General features: G+C 39.4%; 1 protein-coding gene across 1 annotated transcript; it reads left to right on the forward strand.

Annotated features, from left to right (window-relative positions):
• The first annotated feature begins 4,630 nt into the window (after positions 1–4,630).
• On the forward strand, positions 4,631–18,650 carry LOC5575913 (endoplasmic reticulum metallopeptidase 1). The gene is made up of 6 exons (XM_001662233.2): positions 4,631–4,722; positions 4,777–4,922; positions 4,987–5,740; positions 16,592–17,251; positions 17,309–17,812; positions 17,868–18,650. Exons 2-6 carry the CDS (start codon positions 4,885–4,887, stop codon positions 18,540–18,542), a joined length of 2,631 nt encoding a protein of 876 aa, XP_001662283.2. The 5' UTR covers positions 4,631–4,722; positions 4,777–4,884; the 3' UTR covers positions 18,543–18,650.
• The last annotated feature ends 112 nt before the right edge of the window (positions 18,651–18,762 follow it).

Raw genomic sequence — 18,762 nt, forward strand, 5'->3', positions numbered from 1 at the left:
TATGAATAAAAACGGTATTTAAAAATTTCTTGACATATTCTACATCTGTACTGTTTCTTTTTGTTCCTCCATTGTTTATCCATAAATTATTCAACATAATAATCTGTAATGTAAGGCCTCAATTACATAAACAACGTCCGCAATTTGTATGGCCATATAATACCACAAAATAACTTTTTTTCATGAGAATTTGTATACTAAATCATAGAAATTCATTAGAATGTTCAGACTCCTTTTCCACAAAAAAAAAGAAATTTTCGTAGTTTATGAACGGTCCCTTTGCATATTGCTCTCCCGTAACAAAATTTTACATTGAGCATTATTTGAAACTTAAAATCATTTTTCAAAATACTAAGTACTAGTAGTGTGAAAGCTGATTCATAAATTGTGACTGGTGTGTATATTTCCCACAATTTATTGATCAAGTATTTTACTCAAAAATCTCATCAAAATCCGTATAAATACGCATTTATCTCTCATAGCTATGTTTATTGAATCTTTCAATGATGTCTGGGGCTCAAACTCTCACAAAAAATCTTTGAAACACACTTTAAAACGTAATTTCTAGCTAGGCGTAAATAGGCACACGGCTTACTAAGTTGACCAAAAATACAGCTCAAATAGCTACAAAAAGAATTTAGTAATATTGTTGGTTTATACCGCGATCAAGAGCTTTTTTACTGAGATAAAAAGCCTTGAAATGGTTGAACACTATGTGTAGCTTGTCAGTAAAAATGATTATGTGATGTTTTGTGATAAGTTTGACAATAATTTTGTGTTTTGAAATCAGCTGATTCGTAAATTGTGGGTGATTCAACTGCGTGGGGTGACTGTACCATGTACAAAACGCTTATAAGACAGGTATTCCTCTATGGACATGAAACGTGGACGATGCTCGAGAAGGACCTGAAAGCACTTGAAGTCGTCGAACGTCAGGTACTTGAGACGATCTTTGGCAGTGTGCAGGAAAACAATGTGTGACGGCGAAGGATGAACCACGAGCTTTTCCAACTCTACGGTGAACCCAGTATCCAGAAGGTGGCCAAAGCTGGAAGGATACGATGGGCAGGGCATGTTGCAAGAATGCCGGACAGCAACTTTGCAAAGATGATGTTCGCTTCCGATCCGGTTTGACACAAGAAGGCGTGGAGCGCAGCATGCTAGGTGGGTGGATCAAGAGCACAGCGATTTGACGAGCGTGGGGCAGAACCGAGGATGGAGAGATGCGGCCACGAAACAAGTGTAATGGTATTTGACGTTGGTATTTTTCATTTTCGAGATTCTCGTATCAGATTAATATATGATATATATTAGAAATCAAGGTGTAGTCTGGAGGAAAACTTTGCTTTGAGCAAATGTGATTGTAAATATACACTGATAAAAATCCACATATCGCTGATATGTGTGCCGTACATAGTTTTTTGCAATTTGTGTCAGAAAATGATACCAATGTGTGATACAAATAATCAGAGTTCATTTCATAACAAACTGAAAACATGTGTCAGTGCACATAATTACCATCATCTGTTTCCACAAAGTCTGATTTTGATGTTGTTGTTCATGAGTTCATCATCTTTATACGGGATATGTGTGAAACTATATAAATTTTGCTTATATGGTTTCACACATATTTTTGATTCACGATGATGAACTCAATTTATATGAATTAAATGTGTGAGGTGGATCCGAATAATTATGTGTCGAGACACATACAGTATTGGACAAAACATTTGCAACTTTTTCGATTTTCCATACAAAATGACCAACTTTGGTAAGCTGTATCTCAGTTATTTATGGACCGATTTGAATGAAATTTTGACAGACCATCAGATATAACTTGAATTTTAACATATATTTTTAGGTGATTTTTTCAACCACAAGTTCAAAAGCAGTAACGGTTTGACTAAAGTGAATTTTTTGACGATTTTTTATAAATTACATAACTAAGCATATTGAAGAAATAGCTTCATGGTATCTTCAGCAAAGTAGTAGATTTTAACGAGATGAACAAGTTTGCTGGAGACAGTTTTTGTGTAGGGCTCAGATTTTGAGATAAATAGTTTTGAATTTTTCGTCGAAAATTACACTTTAGTTCAGGCCTGCCCAACCTATTTGAGCCGCGGGCCAAATGGCAGGAACAATTTTGTGCCGCGGGCCACATTTTTAAATGCACCAACATTATTCGCATGAAGTAAATGAAGTTTGTGAAACCTGACAAAAAATCAGCGAATGAAGCAAATTTCATTTGAAGAAATCGAAAGACAGATAATTGCTGCTAATTATCCTGATCGTGTGATAATCTACACTCAGGCAAATGGACTATCGATAAACATAGGAACCCCTTATGAAAATTCGCCACAAGGAATCGGGTTGAAATTCATAAATTTACCTTATGAAATCGAAATTTGAAAACAAAAATAGTTTTCGCGGCAGCCTGGAATCGAACCAAGGACCTTGCAATCGATAGGCTCGTGCGTACACCCCGCGCCTATCGACGCCTTGGTAATTAGTGATGCTAAAACGCTACATAAAGCGTTCTTATTGCGATAACCGTTCCATCTTTTATAAGGCAAAATGTATGAATTTCGATAGTCCAGTTCGCTGCGTGTAGCCCAGAACATTTTGAAGAATCTACCCAAGAAATTTTGGAACCTGTGAGAATAATTCCTGTTCAAGTTTTAACAAAAATCTTGATCCGAATGTCCAAACTGTCGTGCCTACAATTCTTTCCGAATCTCACCAAATAATCATTTCGAAATGCTACCTTGAAATGTTTGAGAATGCTAGCCAGTATTTCAAAAGAAACCTGTTCGAAATTTTATTACTAATTCGCTGACGATTCTGTCAAAATTTTACACAATAGTTTGAAAATTTTACTTAGGATTTTAGAAAGTTACGTACTGAACTCGTTTTAAATCCTGGCTAGAAATCTATGGTGGAAATCCTGGCGGAAATTATTGCCAATGTTATCCGTGAAAGTTGTGTCCAGAATTCTTAAAAGCTCGTAGATTTGTTACCCGTCTTTTAGTTATTCTGCGTGGATCACACCAAGGTATTGGTAATTTTTCCCTGGATTCCGTGAGAATATTAGCCTATGATTCAGTGAAATTATTCATGAAAATTTAGCCTTTTGTCGATGCAGACTTCATGTTTCGAATGTCGAAGGAAGTCATGGTAAAATCATTCTTTGAATGCCCAGAATTTGATATTTAGAATTTAAATTATTCATAAATAAAAAGAAGATTAATAAAACAAAACAATTTAAATTATTACCGGGGTAAAATATTAGGTCGAAACTAAATTGAAAGCTTCATAATCTTGGTAAGTTCTAACTACGGGTTGGTGGAATAGTCAACGGGCCAAATATGAGAAAATTCTTCGAACCCTCCGCGGGCCGCACAAAATGAGGTCGCAGGCCGGATGCGGCCCGCGGGCCGTACGTTGGGCAGCCCTGCTTTAGTTGAACCGTTATTACTTATAAAATCGTAAATAGAAAAATTATTCAAAATGTTGAAATTCAAGTTATATCTGATGCTCTGTGAAAATTTATTTCGAATCGGTTCATAAATATCTGAGATCTAGCTTACCAAAATTGATCATTTTGTATGGAAAATCGAAAAAGTTGCAAATATTTTGTCCAATACTGTTACAAAAGTATTACAATTTTTGCAGTGTACCCACTATTAAATAAATGAGAGATGTTGAGCTGATAACGATGTAAGTCAGAAGACTGCGATGATACGGAATTATGTATTTCAACATTTTATGGGTGTCCAGAAAGGCCCTGTTAGAGAAGCTGAGGCCGGATTGGTGACGGACCACAAGGAACCATAACCTAGACGAGGAGACAATTCATAAGCGAGGAGACTAGAAGACAAGACCTGAACTAGGAAACAGAACCTTGATGAGGAGATTTAGCCTGAGTGCTTGAATGAAGAACCTTGAACCCAAACATGACTTCATGACCTTTATCACTTCATCACACTCAGCATGACTTGAAGCACCTTCGTAGAACTTGGAGAGCTGCAATTCCCGAAATTGTTCCATCGAATAGCCAGACCATCTTCTTTGACGTTATCAGCACTTCTTGAACGTGCAAAGAAACAACTACTTCCGCACTCCAATACAATCTTTGGAATAGGAAGAGGCAATGAAATCACGTCTTTCGGTTTTCATACAACAATCTAGACATATAACAACTCCTTATCAAGGTTTGTCTCTTTAACTTAGTGTGCAGTGATATGGGAAATCTATCAACTAAAATGCAAGCCATTCAGTGTTCATTTCGGCTGCACCCTGTTGCTCTCAAAGTCTGATTATCGCTTGCTTCCACTGAGACTAGAATACAACAGAAAAGTAATGCGAGAATTTGTGTACAATTTCCCTTTTTTGCCACTGAAAAATCTGAAAAACTTTTTAATTAATAAGTTTTTTTTTCAGACTCGCCACCCAACGCGGGATATCGCTGAAAAACGCGCGCGCTGTTGTTGCTGACGCTCTGTGCAAAGTTTATCTGCGTTTTTTTATTTCTACGTTTCCTCGTTACATCGGTGTCGAGTGTGGCACGCCTCAACCTCAATCACGGCCGGCGGGGAAATCTTGAATTAGAAATTAATACCCCGGGATTAAAGGCACTCGTACCAATTAGTCCCCATTTGGGTATTGGCGGATGCAGACCGGGGACAAAGTTCTTGCGTGAGATTTTTTACCCCCACAGAGTTTGTAGGAGTCGTGGCATAGGTATTAAATTTAATTTAATATTTTTATTACCGCCAGCGGTCGATAAGATACGGCGCGGTGGAGGCACGCAATCCGATTGCCGAATATAACGTCGATGTTCAGAAATTTCCAATCAACAACCGCGCGAACAGCCATCAAACAGCCATGTTCAAGTCTTATCGGGATAAATTGCGGCTCAAAAAGTAAGTGCACCAAGTGTTGTTTTTAAATCGATGGCGCTACCTAACTTAGACTTATTTCTTCAAGCGAAACCTCCGGCGAAAGAGACATAAACTATGGCCAAACGATATCTGTAGTGTGGGGTTTCATTTTGACGGCCGTCGTCGTTGGAATCTACTTCTTGGTCTATTTGAATTGGGTGTCGTTGCCCACGGGATTGACGACCACCGATGAAGCGAGTAATCCAGGTCGGTTTATCGCTCAGGTCGCCAAAGAAAACCTTGCGGTACTGACCAGTAATGGGCCTCGAGTCGGTGGCAGTCCGAACAACGAAGTGTTCACCGTTGACTTTCTGTATCGAACGGTTAACGAAATTGTAGCCGAAGCGAATTCTGCTCATCGCTTCGAGGTTCAAGTTCAGCAACAGGATGGCAGTGCATTCTTCGACTACGTTACATATCCGATGACCAGCGTGTACCAAGGGGTTCAGAACGTCCTGGTGAAAATCACTCCAGCCGGAGTTCCCGAACCGGAGCACTATCTGATGTTGAGCTCACACTTCGATAGCGTTCCGCAAAGTCCTGGCGCCGGCGATGACGGCACGATGACTGTGGTGATGTTGGAGATTCTAAGGCAGCTGTCGAAGGACGGAACCGCGTACGAGCATGGAATTGTGTTCGTGTTCAATGGATTCGAGGAGAATGGTTTGCAGGGAGCTCATGCCTTTATCCTGCATCCGTGGTGGGATCGTGTCCGGGCGTTCATCAACATGGATGTGGCGGCCAATGGTGGGCGCGAGATTATGTTTCAAGCTGGGCCGAAGTTTTCCTTTTTGATGGAGGTGAGTACACTATAATCTCTATTTACGTAATGGGACGGGGATATGTGAATATATTTTCTTGCAATTTCTCATCGTAATAGGCCGCTGCACTGTTTTGATTTAGTATGGGATTTTGACTCCTACTGGCCTTGTTGTTTACATATTTCATGGAAGAGTGAAAGAGAGGGACTGATTTTTGTGCGGAGCCCCATAGGATGTTTTTCATCACGCCAATCTGTCATGAAACGGCCTACTTTCCTGCACTAAAGTATGCAGTGCGGGAATAGTCATTACGCAACTGAAACCAGCGCTGTAATGAATCATTACGCAACGCTTTCTCATTACGCAACTGTTTTGAGTTGCATAATGAATCATATCACAACAATTTTTCAGAAATTGTAAAATAATGGTGAATTCATTTCGATATAATTTCTGACACCCTCAAGTGGTCTTCTATGAAATTGCAAAAAATGTTGTGCGTAACTTGTTGCAGAACTCGATTTTTACAGCACTCGTCATAATTATCCGAAATTTACGACTCGTGCTGTAAAAATCATCATTCTGCAACATGTTCCGTAAACTACTCTCACGCACATGGAATCAATACGTACATGGATATCTTGCCCTTGAAACTCAGTTGTGCATGAAACTTCGTAAATCAATATCAAAAAGACTACAAATAACACTTGTTTGACAAGTCTTCTGTAAAACTATAAAGCTAAAGCTAGGTCAGTCATGAACTCCATGGGAACCAGACTTTTTCCGGTGACAACGCGTTGTTTGCTCAGTTTGCTAGTGCTATTTAAGTGTAGTAGTTTAGGCTTTAGTTAGTTCGTACGCACGCAATAAATTAGAAAACTATAGAGGACGAATGTCGCTGGTGTTCCCTTTGTTCTCGCTCAGAAACATGTTGGGCACATAAGTGTCAAACTGCATACTTTTTCGCGTTGACATTTATAGCCCCGCCTATCTCCACCAGCAAAAGATGTTCCTGCAGCGACGCCAGTGACATTCTTCCTCTATAGTTTATTACCTCTATTACGCACGCTTATAATTGTCTACCTAAAGCAATAATCTGTTTTTTTTAATTTCTTTATTAGTATCATTCCAAACATTACATTTATTATTTCTTGTATCTAGGTGTTCTGTGTTATTAGGTAACACTATCATCCTAATTTGGTAAAACAAATCTAAGATTTTATTAACATTTTGTTAACAACATATTACATTTCATTTGCCGTAGCAGTTCAGATTTTTTACAGGTGAGTTGATTTCACCTGCTTATAAGAGAAAAAAACGTTTTCAATATACTTAACCTAAACATATAACGCATTAATCGTGGCAATAGAAGATTGTAACGATTTTTGCCTGAAATTATTGATTATTTTATTTGACATTTGTTCCAATGTTTCAACATTGGATATTCTATGTAACTCATTGGTACTATACCAGAGAGGAAGCCTCAGAATCATTTTCAAAATTTTATTTTGAATTCTCTGCAGAGCTTTCTTCCTGGTATTACAACAGCTAGTCCATATTGGTACAGCATACAACATGGCTGGCCTGAAAATTTGTTTGAATATCAAAAGCTTGTTCTTAAGACAAAGTTTTGATTTTCTATTAATAAGTGGATAGAGACATTTTACATATTTGTTAGATTTGGCTTGAATGCCCTCAATGTGATTTTTGAAAGTTAAATTCTTATCTAGCATGAGCCCTAGATACTTAACTTCATCTGACCAATTTACTGGAACCCCTCTCAGCGTGACAACATGTCTACTTGAAGGTTTCAAATAAAGAGATTTTGGTTTATGTGGGAATATTATTAGTTGAGTTTTGGAAGCATTAAGAGAAATCTTCCATTTTTGCAAGTATGAAGAAAAAATATCCAAACATTTTTGCAATCGACTACAGATGACACGCAGGCTTCGTCCTATGGCGGAGAGGCCTGTGTCATCCGCAAACAAAGATTTTTGACATCCCTGAGGTAACTCAGGTAAGTCAGATGTGAAAATATTGTATAATATTGGTCCCAAAATGCTGCCTTGAGGAACACCAGCTCTTACAGGAAGTCTTTCAGATCTGGAGTTCTGATAATTAACCTGAAGTGTACGATTTGACAGATAACTTTGAATTATTCTAACAAAGTTTTTCATAATAAATCTTCGAGCTGTTTAGTAGAATACCTATAAGTAGATGAAAAAACCGAATTTAGTACTATACCATTTAATTCCACTAGAGTTTGTATCCTTTGACAGATACGCGTATTTCGACCTCAACTGTAAGGCCGTCTTCAGTGTCGTGTACTAGTACACGACACTGAAGACGGCCTTACAGTTGAGGTCGAAATACGCGTATCTGTCAAAGGATACAAACTCTAGTGGAAAGTTTTTCAATTTTACGATCAAACCTTCATGCCAAACACTGTCGAATGCTTTTTCTATGTCTAAAAGAGCAAGACCAGTAGAATAGCCTTCAGATTTGTTGGAACGGATCAAATTTATTACACGTAAGAGTTGATGAGTGGTCGAATGTCCATGGCGGAATCCGAACTGTTCATTGGCAAAAATTGAATTTTCGTTGATGTGGGCCATCATTCTGTTCAAAATAACCTTTTCAAAAAGTTTACTGATGGAGGAAAGCAAACTGATTGGACGATAGCTAGAAGCTTCTGCTGGATTTTTATCTGGTTTTAAAATTGGAACAACCTTAGCATTTTTCCATTTGTCAGGAAAATATGCTAATTGAAAACATTTGTTGAATATATCAACTAAAAATGATAAGCTACTTTCTGGAAGTTTCTTGATGAGGATGTAGAAAATTCCATCATCACCAGGAGCTTTCATATTTTTGATTTTTTTAATAATAGTTGTGCGCACTTTCAAACTGCATAGCAAGTTTTTGAGCTTTTTTGCAATTAGTTAGTAATAATTTGTTTTCCTCTTTCAATGCCGGTATTGCCTTCTGAGGTTTTTTTTCAAGATTTTAGATAATTTCCAAAAGGGCTTAGAGCCAGGGTCCAATTGAGATATTTTATTTTCAAAATTTTTGTTTCTTAAATCTGCAAAACGTTTCTTAACTACTTTCTGCAAATCCTGCCATATAATTTTCATAGCAGGATCACGAGTGCGTTGAAATTGCCTTCTCCTCACGTTTTTAAGACGGATCAAGAGTTTAAGATCATCGTCTATAATCACGGATTCAAATTTTACTTCACATTTTGGAATTGCAATGCTTCTGGCTTCAACAATGGAATTTGTTAAAGTATCAAGAGCAATATCAATATCAAGTTTAGTTTCTAAAGAAATGTTAACATCAAGATTAGAGTCAACATACGTTTCATATGTATTCCAGTCGGCTCGTAAATAATTAAAAGTGGAGCTGATAGGATTGAGAATCGCATCATGGGATATTTGAAATGTAACAGGCACATGATCAGAATCAAAATCAGCATGAATAACTAATTGGCTACAAAGATGACTAGAGTCGGTTAAGACCAAATCAATCGTAGATGGATTTCTAGAAGAGGATAAACATGTAGGGCTATCAGGGTATTGAATTGAGAAATATCCTGAAGAGCACTCATCAAATAAAATTCTGCCGTTGGAATTACTTTGAGAATTATTCCATGACCGATGTTTGGCATTAAAGTCACCATTGACAAAAAATTTTGACTTATTGCGAGTCAATGTTCGCAAGTCAGTTTGGAGCAAATTAACTTGCTGCCCAGAGCATTGAAAAGGCAATTAGGCAGCTATGAAAGTATATTTACCAAGCTGTGTTTCAACAGAAACACCTAAAGTTTCAAAAACTTTTGTTTCAAATGACGAGAACAGTTGATGTTTTATACGCCTATGAATGATGATTGCAACTCCCCCACATGCGACATGATCATTACGATAAACAAAAAAGTTAGGATCTTTTTATAGTTTGGATCCAGGTTTTAAATAAGTTTCGGTAATAACTGCTATATGCACGTTATTAGCTGTAAGAAAATTAAACAGCTCGTCCTCTTTACCATTCAGAGAACGAGCATTCCAATTTAAAATATTTAAATTATTATTTGGATCCATTAGAAAAACGTAATCCAATAACAATTTGATTTGTAAATTTTACACCTACTTGGACTGCTTCAATCATAGTGGTGGCTTTGAACATTGCATCAATCATTAGATTCAATTGATCAGTTAGAAAATTAAAATCAGAGACAGACATATCACTTGAAGTGAGTACATCTGATGATTTCCCATTGGAATTTTCTGTAGACGAAGAAGCGGAGTAGGAATTACCTGTGGCGGTAGGGTTTTTTCCATTTGATTTGAAACAAGTAGAATGGGTACTCATTGTACGAACAGGGGAGGAGTTCAAATTACCTGCTACAATATCAGCAAAGGATTTTCCGTGGGTAGATACATTCGAAATTGAAAGATTCGAACGGTTAACCGACGGATTAAAATTTGTTTGCGAATGAGCATGATTATAATCTTCCTGGTGGGTATGATTCCTAATCAAGCGATCGTTAACTGAAAAATGAGCATTGTTCGATACTCTACCAGGCAAATTCCGGAAACGACCGTTATCGTAAAGGATATTATCCTTCATCTGCCTGTCACGAGCCTCAACGACTCTCTTGCGTGAAGGGCATTCCCAAAAGTTAGCTTTATGAGGGCCCTTGCAATTGGCGCATTCAAACTTTCTGGTATCTTCTTTCACAGGACAGCGTGAGAAGAACCTCCGCAAATCATGCATTTAGCATCCATGCGACATTTTTTTGTACAATGACCCCACTTTTGGCACCAACGGCACTGAGTGGGGTTCTGGTAATTTCCTCCAGGTTTCTGGAAATGTTCCCATGTCACACGGACATCGAACATAAGTATTGCTTTTTCTAAAGCTTTAATATTATTTAGTTCTTTTTTGTTAAAACGAAACTAAATAATATTCTTGAGAAAGCCCTTCCCGAACAATACCAGATTGGGTTCTCTTTTTCATAATGATTACTTGGACTGGGGAAAATCCAAGTAAATCATTTATTCCATTTTTGATCTCTTCAGGTGACTTATAGTCACTTGAGAGACCTTTCAAGACAACTTTGAACAAACGTTCAGTTTTGTCGTCATAAGTAAAAAATTTGTGCTTCTTCTCTTCAAGATGTTTGAGAAGAAGCTCACGATCTTTAAGAGTTTCCGGTAAAACGCGACAGTCTCCTTTCTTTGCGATTTGGAAGGAAACCTTGATTCCCCTAATGGAGTTCAAGATCTCCTGCCTAAATCCACCAAATTCGGAACAACTGACCACGAGAGGCGGCACTCTTTGCTTCCTCACTTGAATCAAAGAGCCTGGGCTAGAGGCTGCTTCGATTTGGTTTTCGGAAAATTTGTCTAGAGCATCGAACTGATTGCTCATTTTGATACAATTATTCATTTCACCCTTGGAAGAAACTTCCGGGGAAGCGTCCTTTCTTCCATTCTTGCCACGTGTAGTGACAGTTTTATATCCCACTTTTTTGGAAGGAAGTAGTGAATTCAGAGATTCACCCTTCCTTTTGTTAGTTGTTGATACCATGTTTAATTAATAAACGAGAAAGACGTGACCTTCGAGAGGTTTTTTCCAAAGACGGTGTCCAAGAAGGATTACCATCGCTAGCTTTCGCCAACGGGTCCAACGAAAAATCGAAGGCACGGTCCAAACAAGGATCGTAAAGGGATCAATAGTGGAAAAAATAGAACTGAAAAGTACTGTTTTAGTAGCACTGAAAAGTACCGTTTTTAATTTTAGCACTTTTGTGGTGCTGTAGAGGTTTAACGCGAAAATATTGCCGGTATTTTTTAAGAACATTACCGAAGATGTGTTGTGGTAAAATTCGTAATGTAAGATTTCAATAAATTAAAATCTTAAAGGAAATTTTTGCATTACATTAAAAATTTGTTGAAGAATCAGGAATCAGAAATCAGGAACCATACGTATAACAATTGGATGATTTTCAAAACCCCTATAATTCACCTTTTTAATGAATTTACAAATAAAACATATTTCTCAAGAAGTTCAATCAGAATCTTCTTTAGAAATTGTCCATGAAATCTATCATACCTTGACTTCTGGTTTTCTAGAATTCTGCCAGAAAGCCTCTAGTAATTCCGCCCTCGTATCGCACAATTGGTAAAATTATATCTGAAGAATAAAACACTGGAAGATCAATAAATTTTTTTATGGATATTTTATTGAATCCTTTTCTTTTTCCCAATTATTCAGCTAGATGTTTCTCTAACCGCCATGCTTATTTTGGAAGCAAAAGTTTTACTAGGATTTTGAAAAAAATTCCTCTGAAGATTCAAAGGCAAGAGGCATTTCAAAAACAATTTTCTTTCCGATTCTAAATAGTCCAGGGATGTGAAGCAAAATTTCTGGAGTGAAATACAAGAAGAATTTTTGATGCAATTTGTGATGTTTTGTTCTTAAGGACTTTTGATGAACTTCGCGGAAGAATTTGCAATATTTTTTTGGGAAAACTATTTAAATAAATTCATAGAAATATCTCAGCATTAGATTTGACAGAATCAATGATATTTTTGTGGAATTGCAAAGAAAAACTGAACTTTTGAACGATTAAGTAACATATTTTAGGAAATATATTCCGCAACCAATATGCTAATAAAAGAGTAGACATGTATGACCATCAGAAGAAATTCGCTTTGAAAGTATAAACAAGTCTCACAATATTAATTGACTAATTTCCAAGAGAAACCCCCCTCCCCCCCCTGTTCCTATGCCAATGGACCCGACGACCCAAAGACTGCGATTCGTCGATTCGTCGATACTACTCGGCGTAGTTACGGACGGTGAAGGCCTACTCCGACGGTGGAAGATCTCTCGAAACCGGTAACGTTACGCGTTGTTCTTATTCTGTTGCTGGCCGGTAGAGTGCAGATGTCGGTCCAGCGAATCCGGTTGGTGGCTTTGGCTCTCAGTGACGCAGTGATGCATTTGAACGCGTTCCGTTCGCGTTCCAGTTCAATTTTTTGAACGGAGTGATCAAGTAGGCTTGCTCATTGTTCAGTTCAAAAATTTGAACGCTAGAGAGCAGAAAATTGAACGCAGATGGTTTTTGACAGATTTTTCGGCATCTGAACGTGTCAATGTTGTTTTCAAGGTGGTCAAAGCTAGAAATGCTATGTTTATTATAATTGAATGGAACTTATCATCAGTTTAAGAAATATTTTCCAGGTATAAACCTAAACCAAAGATGGTTAAAAGGAAAAAGATGATCGACTCTTTATTTTGCCATATATTTTGCCGACGACACGTTATTCAAGTAACACTACTGCCATCTGTTGAGTCAAAAGTGCGTAAACATTATATTCAGCTAATTAAATCATCGTGGAATCAAAAAAACGAAAAGTGGAAGAAATCAAAACAACCACGGTTAAAAATTGTAACACAGAAGTGAGTTCGACTCACATAACACCAGGCTTTTCTGGATCAACACAACATTTGAGTAATTTTTATACATACTAAATATTGTTCATGTGCTGGTTCTTTCTTCTTTTTCTCACATTTTATGCCATTTAGAGATGGTTGGTAATATCTAACATCCCTGTTTGAGCTGCGTACCTTTTTGCAAGCGTAAATGTCATTAACGAACACCTCAACATCTGGTGGTCACTAGGAGAATGTTGCATATTAGTTGGCTTTTGACTCACCAGAGCGGCGCTATTCATGTCGCCTAGAAAAGACGGGAGTCGGTTATCTTTTTCCTTCTAACCATGCTTTGATTACCGTTGCAATGCATTGCGTTCTGAACGGGCCGTTCGAGAGCAACGATAGGCTGGCTGGAGAGTTCGATGTTTACTGCGTTCTCGTTCAAAATTTGAACGCGCTCCGTTCATTTTTGGCTCGCGTTCAGTTCAAAATGCATCACTGCTCAGACGACTCAAGCCGGTGACTCGCTACGGCCTACTCAGAATAGTCCCTGACGGTGGATCTATCCTACTCCGACGAAGATTTGCCCGACGGCGGAAAATCTCCCGAACCGAGGCTACTCGGGCAGATGCCGAGGTCAGTCCTGTGTCAGATAGAACAAATCACTGGTAAGAAAGATCACTGATAACGCCTGTAAATCCAAAGGCGTTTACTCAAACGAGTTCAATTATAACCTGAAAATGTTTACCATAATTCAGTGAATCAAGTTGTCATTGAAACAGACGAAAGATAAACAACAAAGCAAGCTCGCTCACAACCGTTTGTCTCAACTGTTGCGGATAAGGATACAATCAAAAACAAAATTCTCATGACAATCACAGAGCGCAACATTGTTGCAACCTTTTCAACCCGCGATTAATCAGTAATTTTAAACGCAAAACCTATGTTTTATGGATGCTGTTCGATAATGTGTCAATGTTAACCAACACGGAGAAAGTTCTCAAAAATTGCAATGCGAAGCCCTGAAAATCTTAGAAAGATATCTTGTTACGTCCGTAGATATGAAGGACTTAACTCGAAGAGGTGTTAGGATACACGGCAAACAATCTTTGATTTCAAGACTTAATATGACATACATCAACATAAGATAGGTCACTAATTACGCTTATATATCTAAAAGCCTGTGTTCGAACGAGTTTAATGATAACCTGAAATCTATGAACCTGGTTTAACCTTCCAGTCGTCGCGCGGTTTGCCACCGTCAGAACCACCACGCTGCTGCTGTGTACGAAAAGCGAGGGTTTTTCACCTGTGTTGTACAAAATATAACAGCACGACGACTGAAGTGTTAATATAACTTTTCGAAGCCACATGGGTGTAATCCTTAGCAATTTACAAGAGATTACTGATAACTTTTGCTGATCTGAAGTCCAGTGCTCAACGGAGTTCTTGGATGACACTGGAAAGCTGTTAGACCCCAAACTTGAAAGGATATGTTGGTTTTAGTGTGCTTAGGTATAAATTTATTCATAAACCTCCGAAAGAGCTGTCGTTTCGCCAGTAGATACGAAGGTCTTAACTCAAAGAAGTTTTTGTAAAAACACAATTTGTTGAGCCTGTTCGGATATAGTCCTTATTCATTAACATCCGAAAAGTCACTGGTTATGCATGTAGATTTGAAATCCTAAATTCAAAGGAGTCCATGGATAACCTTAGATAGATGTAGGGTAACTGGGGGTAAAACGCGCCCTCTAAGGAAGGAAGCGTTTTTAGCTATGAAGAACATTATTATAAGCCATTTTTTATTCATTATCTCATAGACAAACATGTTTTCTATCAAATAGTAGAAACAGCCATCCATTTTCTTTTTTCTGGAGTTAATAAATCAATTTTTACAAAATGCTTGCTTAGGGTTTTGTTCTTCTTCGTCGTAAGCGCTACTATTCGTCGTATCAAACTTTAAATGTTCCACTACGGTGGATATTCAAATGTATCTGCAACATAGATTCATTATCCAAGTGTAATTTTGTGAAAGCTGTTATGGTTTGTACACTTGTACACCAAAAATGCAATAAAACTACTGTATTTCGGTAAATAACTCCAGTTCAATTATTCACTTTGCACTTTTTCACCGAAATCGCATGGACGAACACGATTTGAGAGAAATGCTTAGCGATCGACTGAGCCACACCACTTTCCAACACAAGTTTCTTCCCGCCCCCGTGGGTGACTTACTTCGCCGGGCACTTATTTTCACTATGGAAAACCTTCGTACTTCTTCATTGAAGGATTTCATTCCAATCACACGCCGTAAAACTTCAATAAATCACCAAATTTTACGAAATTTCCTCAACCGCCGCGTATGATTGAGAATGTAAACAAAGTTTAATCAGTCGTACTGAGAAAAAAAAGCTTGTGCGCATCAATGTGTGCGCGACGCTCGATGTAAAAATACGGTTTCTTTGCTTGTGTTGTTTACGCTGTACTGTGAGCAAATGCCAAAATTGTACGGTCAAAAGGAATTGTGTTCATATGTTTGGGCCGAATTTTGATAACGAACAATGAATTTTAAAGGAAATTAGTATATTCCATCATGCTGCAGGAATGGAGGGAGATGCCAGTAGATCTATATATTCTAGTAAAACATTTTATTATAGCGTTGATATGTTGTGTTTTAACCATTCAATACACACAGTGAGCCGTAAGTTGTGAGACGAATCTAGAAACTGATTGCGACGGAGTTGAAAACGATACGACGGACTAAGAATACGGTAAGATGCATTTTCTTTGCATTATTTCCAAAAAGAGATCAAGATTTATCAAAATGTTATTGTACAATGCTAAAGCCGTTTTGAGAAAGAATTGTTTGGCATCGGTTTGTGTCAGCATCATTCACTGAAATACTGGGAAAATTGCAGTTCTCACTGATCAATGCTTAATACGATGGATACTAGCACATCACCCTATCTGCATTTTTATTTTTTGCGGGGTAAAACGCGCCACCTGATCTCGGCGTTAAGGCCCAAACGCAATGATAGCGGAACGGCATTCCGCATTCCGCATTCCGTTGCCGTTCCGCTATCATTGCGTTTGGGCCTTTAGTCGTTCGCGCGCACGCATGCGCAATCATGCTTGCAAATACGTTGCATATATTAGGGCGTTTGATCAGATGTTATTGTTCGATTATAGTATACATGCTGATTCGAAAAATGCTGATTCGAAAAATATATAGAGAAGCATTTTAATACATTTTCCATTATCTCGGGTGAAAAACAGCGTCCCAAACCACGTCGTTCGTTCAAAACAAGAGTGGCGCGTTTTACCCCAACGGCGCATTTTACACCCAGTTCCCCTACAATGATAAAATCCCCGTGAATAGAATTTACGTAAATGAAGATTTAGGTGTAGATAGAACGTCACAGTATTCCAAACGAGCCAACCCCCTTTCATCAGTATTACAGAGACCACGTTCCGCACCCGTTCTGCACGGCAGTTGCCGAGGAACTCTTTCAAGCGGACTTGGTTCCCTCGGAAACGGACTTCTTCATCTACACCAAGATGGGCGGTCGCCCAGGTATGGACTTTGCCCATGCCACCTGGGGTTATTTGTACCACACGGCTTACGACGCGCTCGATACGATTCCGCTGGAGTCGCTCCAGCATACCGGGGATAATGTGCTGTCGTTGGTGCGTGGTCTGGCCAATGCCCCGGAGCTGAGCGATATCGACAACTACGAAGGAACCAAGGCGGTGTTCTTCGATTTCTTGAACTGGTTCCTGATTTATTACCCGGACTGGGCCGGAATCGTGATTAACTCGTTGATGGCTGCGCTAGGCCTGGGACTGATTTTCGGATCGTTTGCGATTATGGCTAAGGATTCTGATGTGAGCTACGGACGAGTGGTGGGTCAGTTCTTCATCAACCTGGGAGTTCAGTTGCTGTCTATTGCTCTGGGAGCTGGATTTTCCATACTGATGGCAGTGATCTTGAATGCCGCTGGTGGCGCCATGTCTTGGTTCACCGAGTCCTGGTTGATCTTTGGACTGTACATGTGTCCGTTCTTGATGTGCACAGTACTTGGACCGTTGCTGTTGATTCGGTTTTATAAGATAGTAAGTACGAGAGAAAACTTAAGACACTCCTTGATAACTAATCCAGTTTTGTTTCAGGATAATATTCTACTTCAAACGCGTATCAATTTATTCACGCTCGCTCAACAAATGATTTTCATTGTGATACTGATCGTAATGACTGCCATGACCATTCGCTCAGCGTACATTTTCGTGATTGTGGTGATCTTCTTCAACGCAACGACCATCGTAAACATGATCGTGCGATTCCGTAGCTTCCACTGGATTTACATCCACCTGATAGGCCAGCTGTTTCCACTTGCATACTACAGCAGCTTCTCGTTGACCACGTTCAGCACTTTCATACCAATGCAAAACCGAGGAAACCCCGAGTCCAATCCAGAATTCCTGATTGCGCTATTTGCCATAATAGTAATTCTCATGATGAGCAGCTTCCTGACCCCAATGGTTGCGATGATGCGAAAACCATTCATCTACTTTGGTGTCGTAGCCATATTTTGGATCATCACAATCATCGTTTCCGTCACTTCAGTTGGCTTCCCGTATCGAGCGGAGACATCTCCCCAGCGGTACTACGTGTTCGTAAGTCGCCCACTTCTTAGTTTCGATCTATGTAACTCATCAACCCTCCTAACAGCATATCGAACGGAACTTCCACCATCCCAACGGAACTATGCGTCACTCGGACACCCACTTCTACATCCACCCGCAGGACGTCCACACACCTGGCTACATCATGGACACTGTTTCGGAGATGCGACGTGCCACACAGCTGGGCGACGAATGCGAACGGGAGTTGTACTGTGGCATCCCATTCTACCAAAGCTATTTCCACGGACGGCGAAACTCGGCCTGGTGGCTACCGGCTGAGAGCCATCCCACGTTTCCAACCCCTGTCAAGTTCGAGTTCCTGGGCAAAACAAGCGCTTCGCCCAACACTACTCGGTACGACTTCTCCGTTGAAGGTACGGACCACATGAGCTTCTACGTATCACCGATCCAGCCGAACCTGCTGCGTAACTGGAGTTTTAGCGAAGAGGTTCCTCGCAGCGGCTATCCATGGAACGGTCAGGAAGTGCACTTTGTCAACTACGTCCACGGAATCGACGATTCTCCTCACCGGTTCTGGGTCCTGATCGAGCACGCCGCAGACAAACCCGTTGACGAGCTAACGTTCCACCTGAACATCGTCGCCCAGTACATGCACCACGAAAAGTACCGCACCGAAGAGTTCAAGCGATTCGTTGACAATTTCCCCGATTATGCGCACGTAGTGGCCTATCCCAGCTATCTGGAAAGCTGGCTATTTTAAGATAAGGTTCCCGATATCGACAAATGTACGCTCCGAAAAACGGCAATAAAGTATTCGCGGAGCGGTTTGAGATAAGATATTCCTAAGCTCTGTGATTTGTTTCGTGTAGGCTGATTGGCCTCTTGATTGGGTTTATCACAGTCCTCGGGCGAATGTTATCGTCGTCGACGTCGTCGTAGAAGCCTTGTCCGGCGGCAAGGCGCTGTAAAACAATGGAGTG

The sequence above is a fragment of the Aedes aegypti genome, chromosome 2, assembly GCF_002204515.2.
Source record: "Aedes aegypti strain LVP_AGWG chromosome 2, AaegL5.0 Primary Assembly, whole genome shotgun sequence".
In the NCBI taxonomy this organism is placed as follows: Eukaryota; Metazoa; Arthropoda; class Insecta; order Diptera; family Culicidae; genus Aedes; species Aedes aegypti.

Excerpts from the sequence above, each read along its gene's own strand:
- LOC5575913 (XM_001662233.2), top strand. The coding sequence starts at position 4,885 with ATGTTCAAGTCTTATCGGGATAAATTGCGGCTCAAAAA. Across the intron at positions 4,923-4,986 it reads GATAAATTGCGGCTCAAAAA|CGAAACCTCCGGCGAAAGAG; the intron begins GTAAGTGCACCA and ends TATTTCTTCAAG. Across the intron at positions 5,741-16,591 it reads AGTTTTCCTTTTTGATGGAG|TATTACAGAGACCACGTTCC; the intron begins GTGAGTACACTA and ends CCCTTTCATCAG.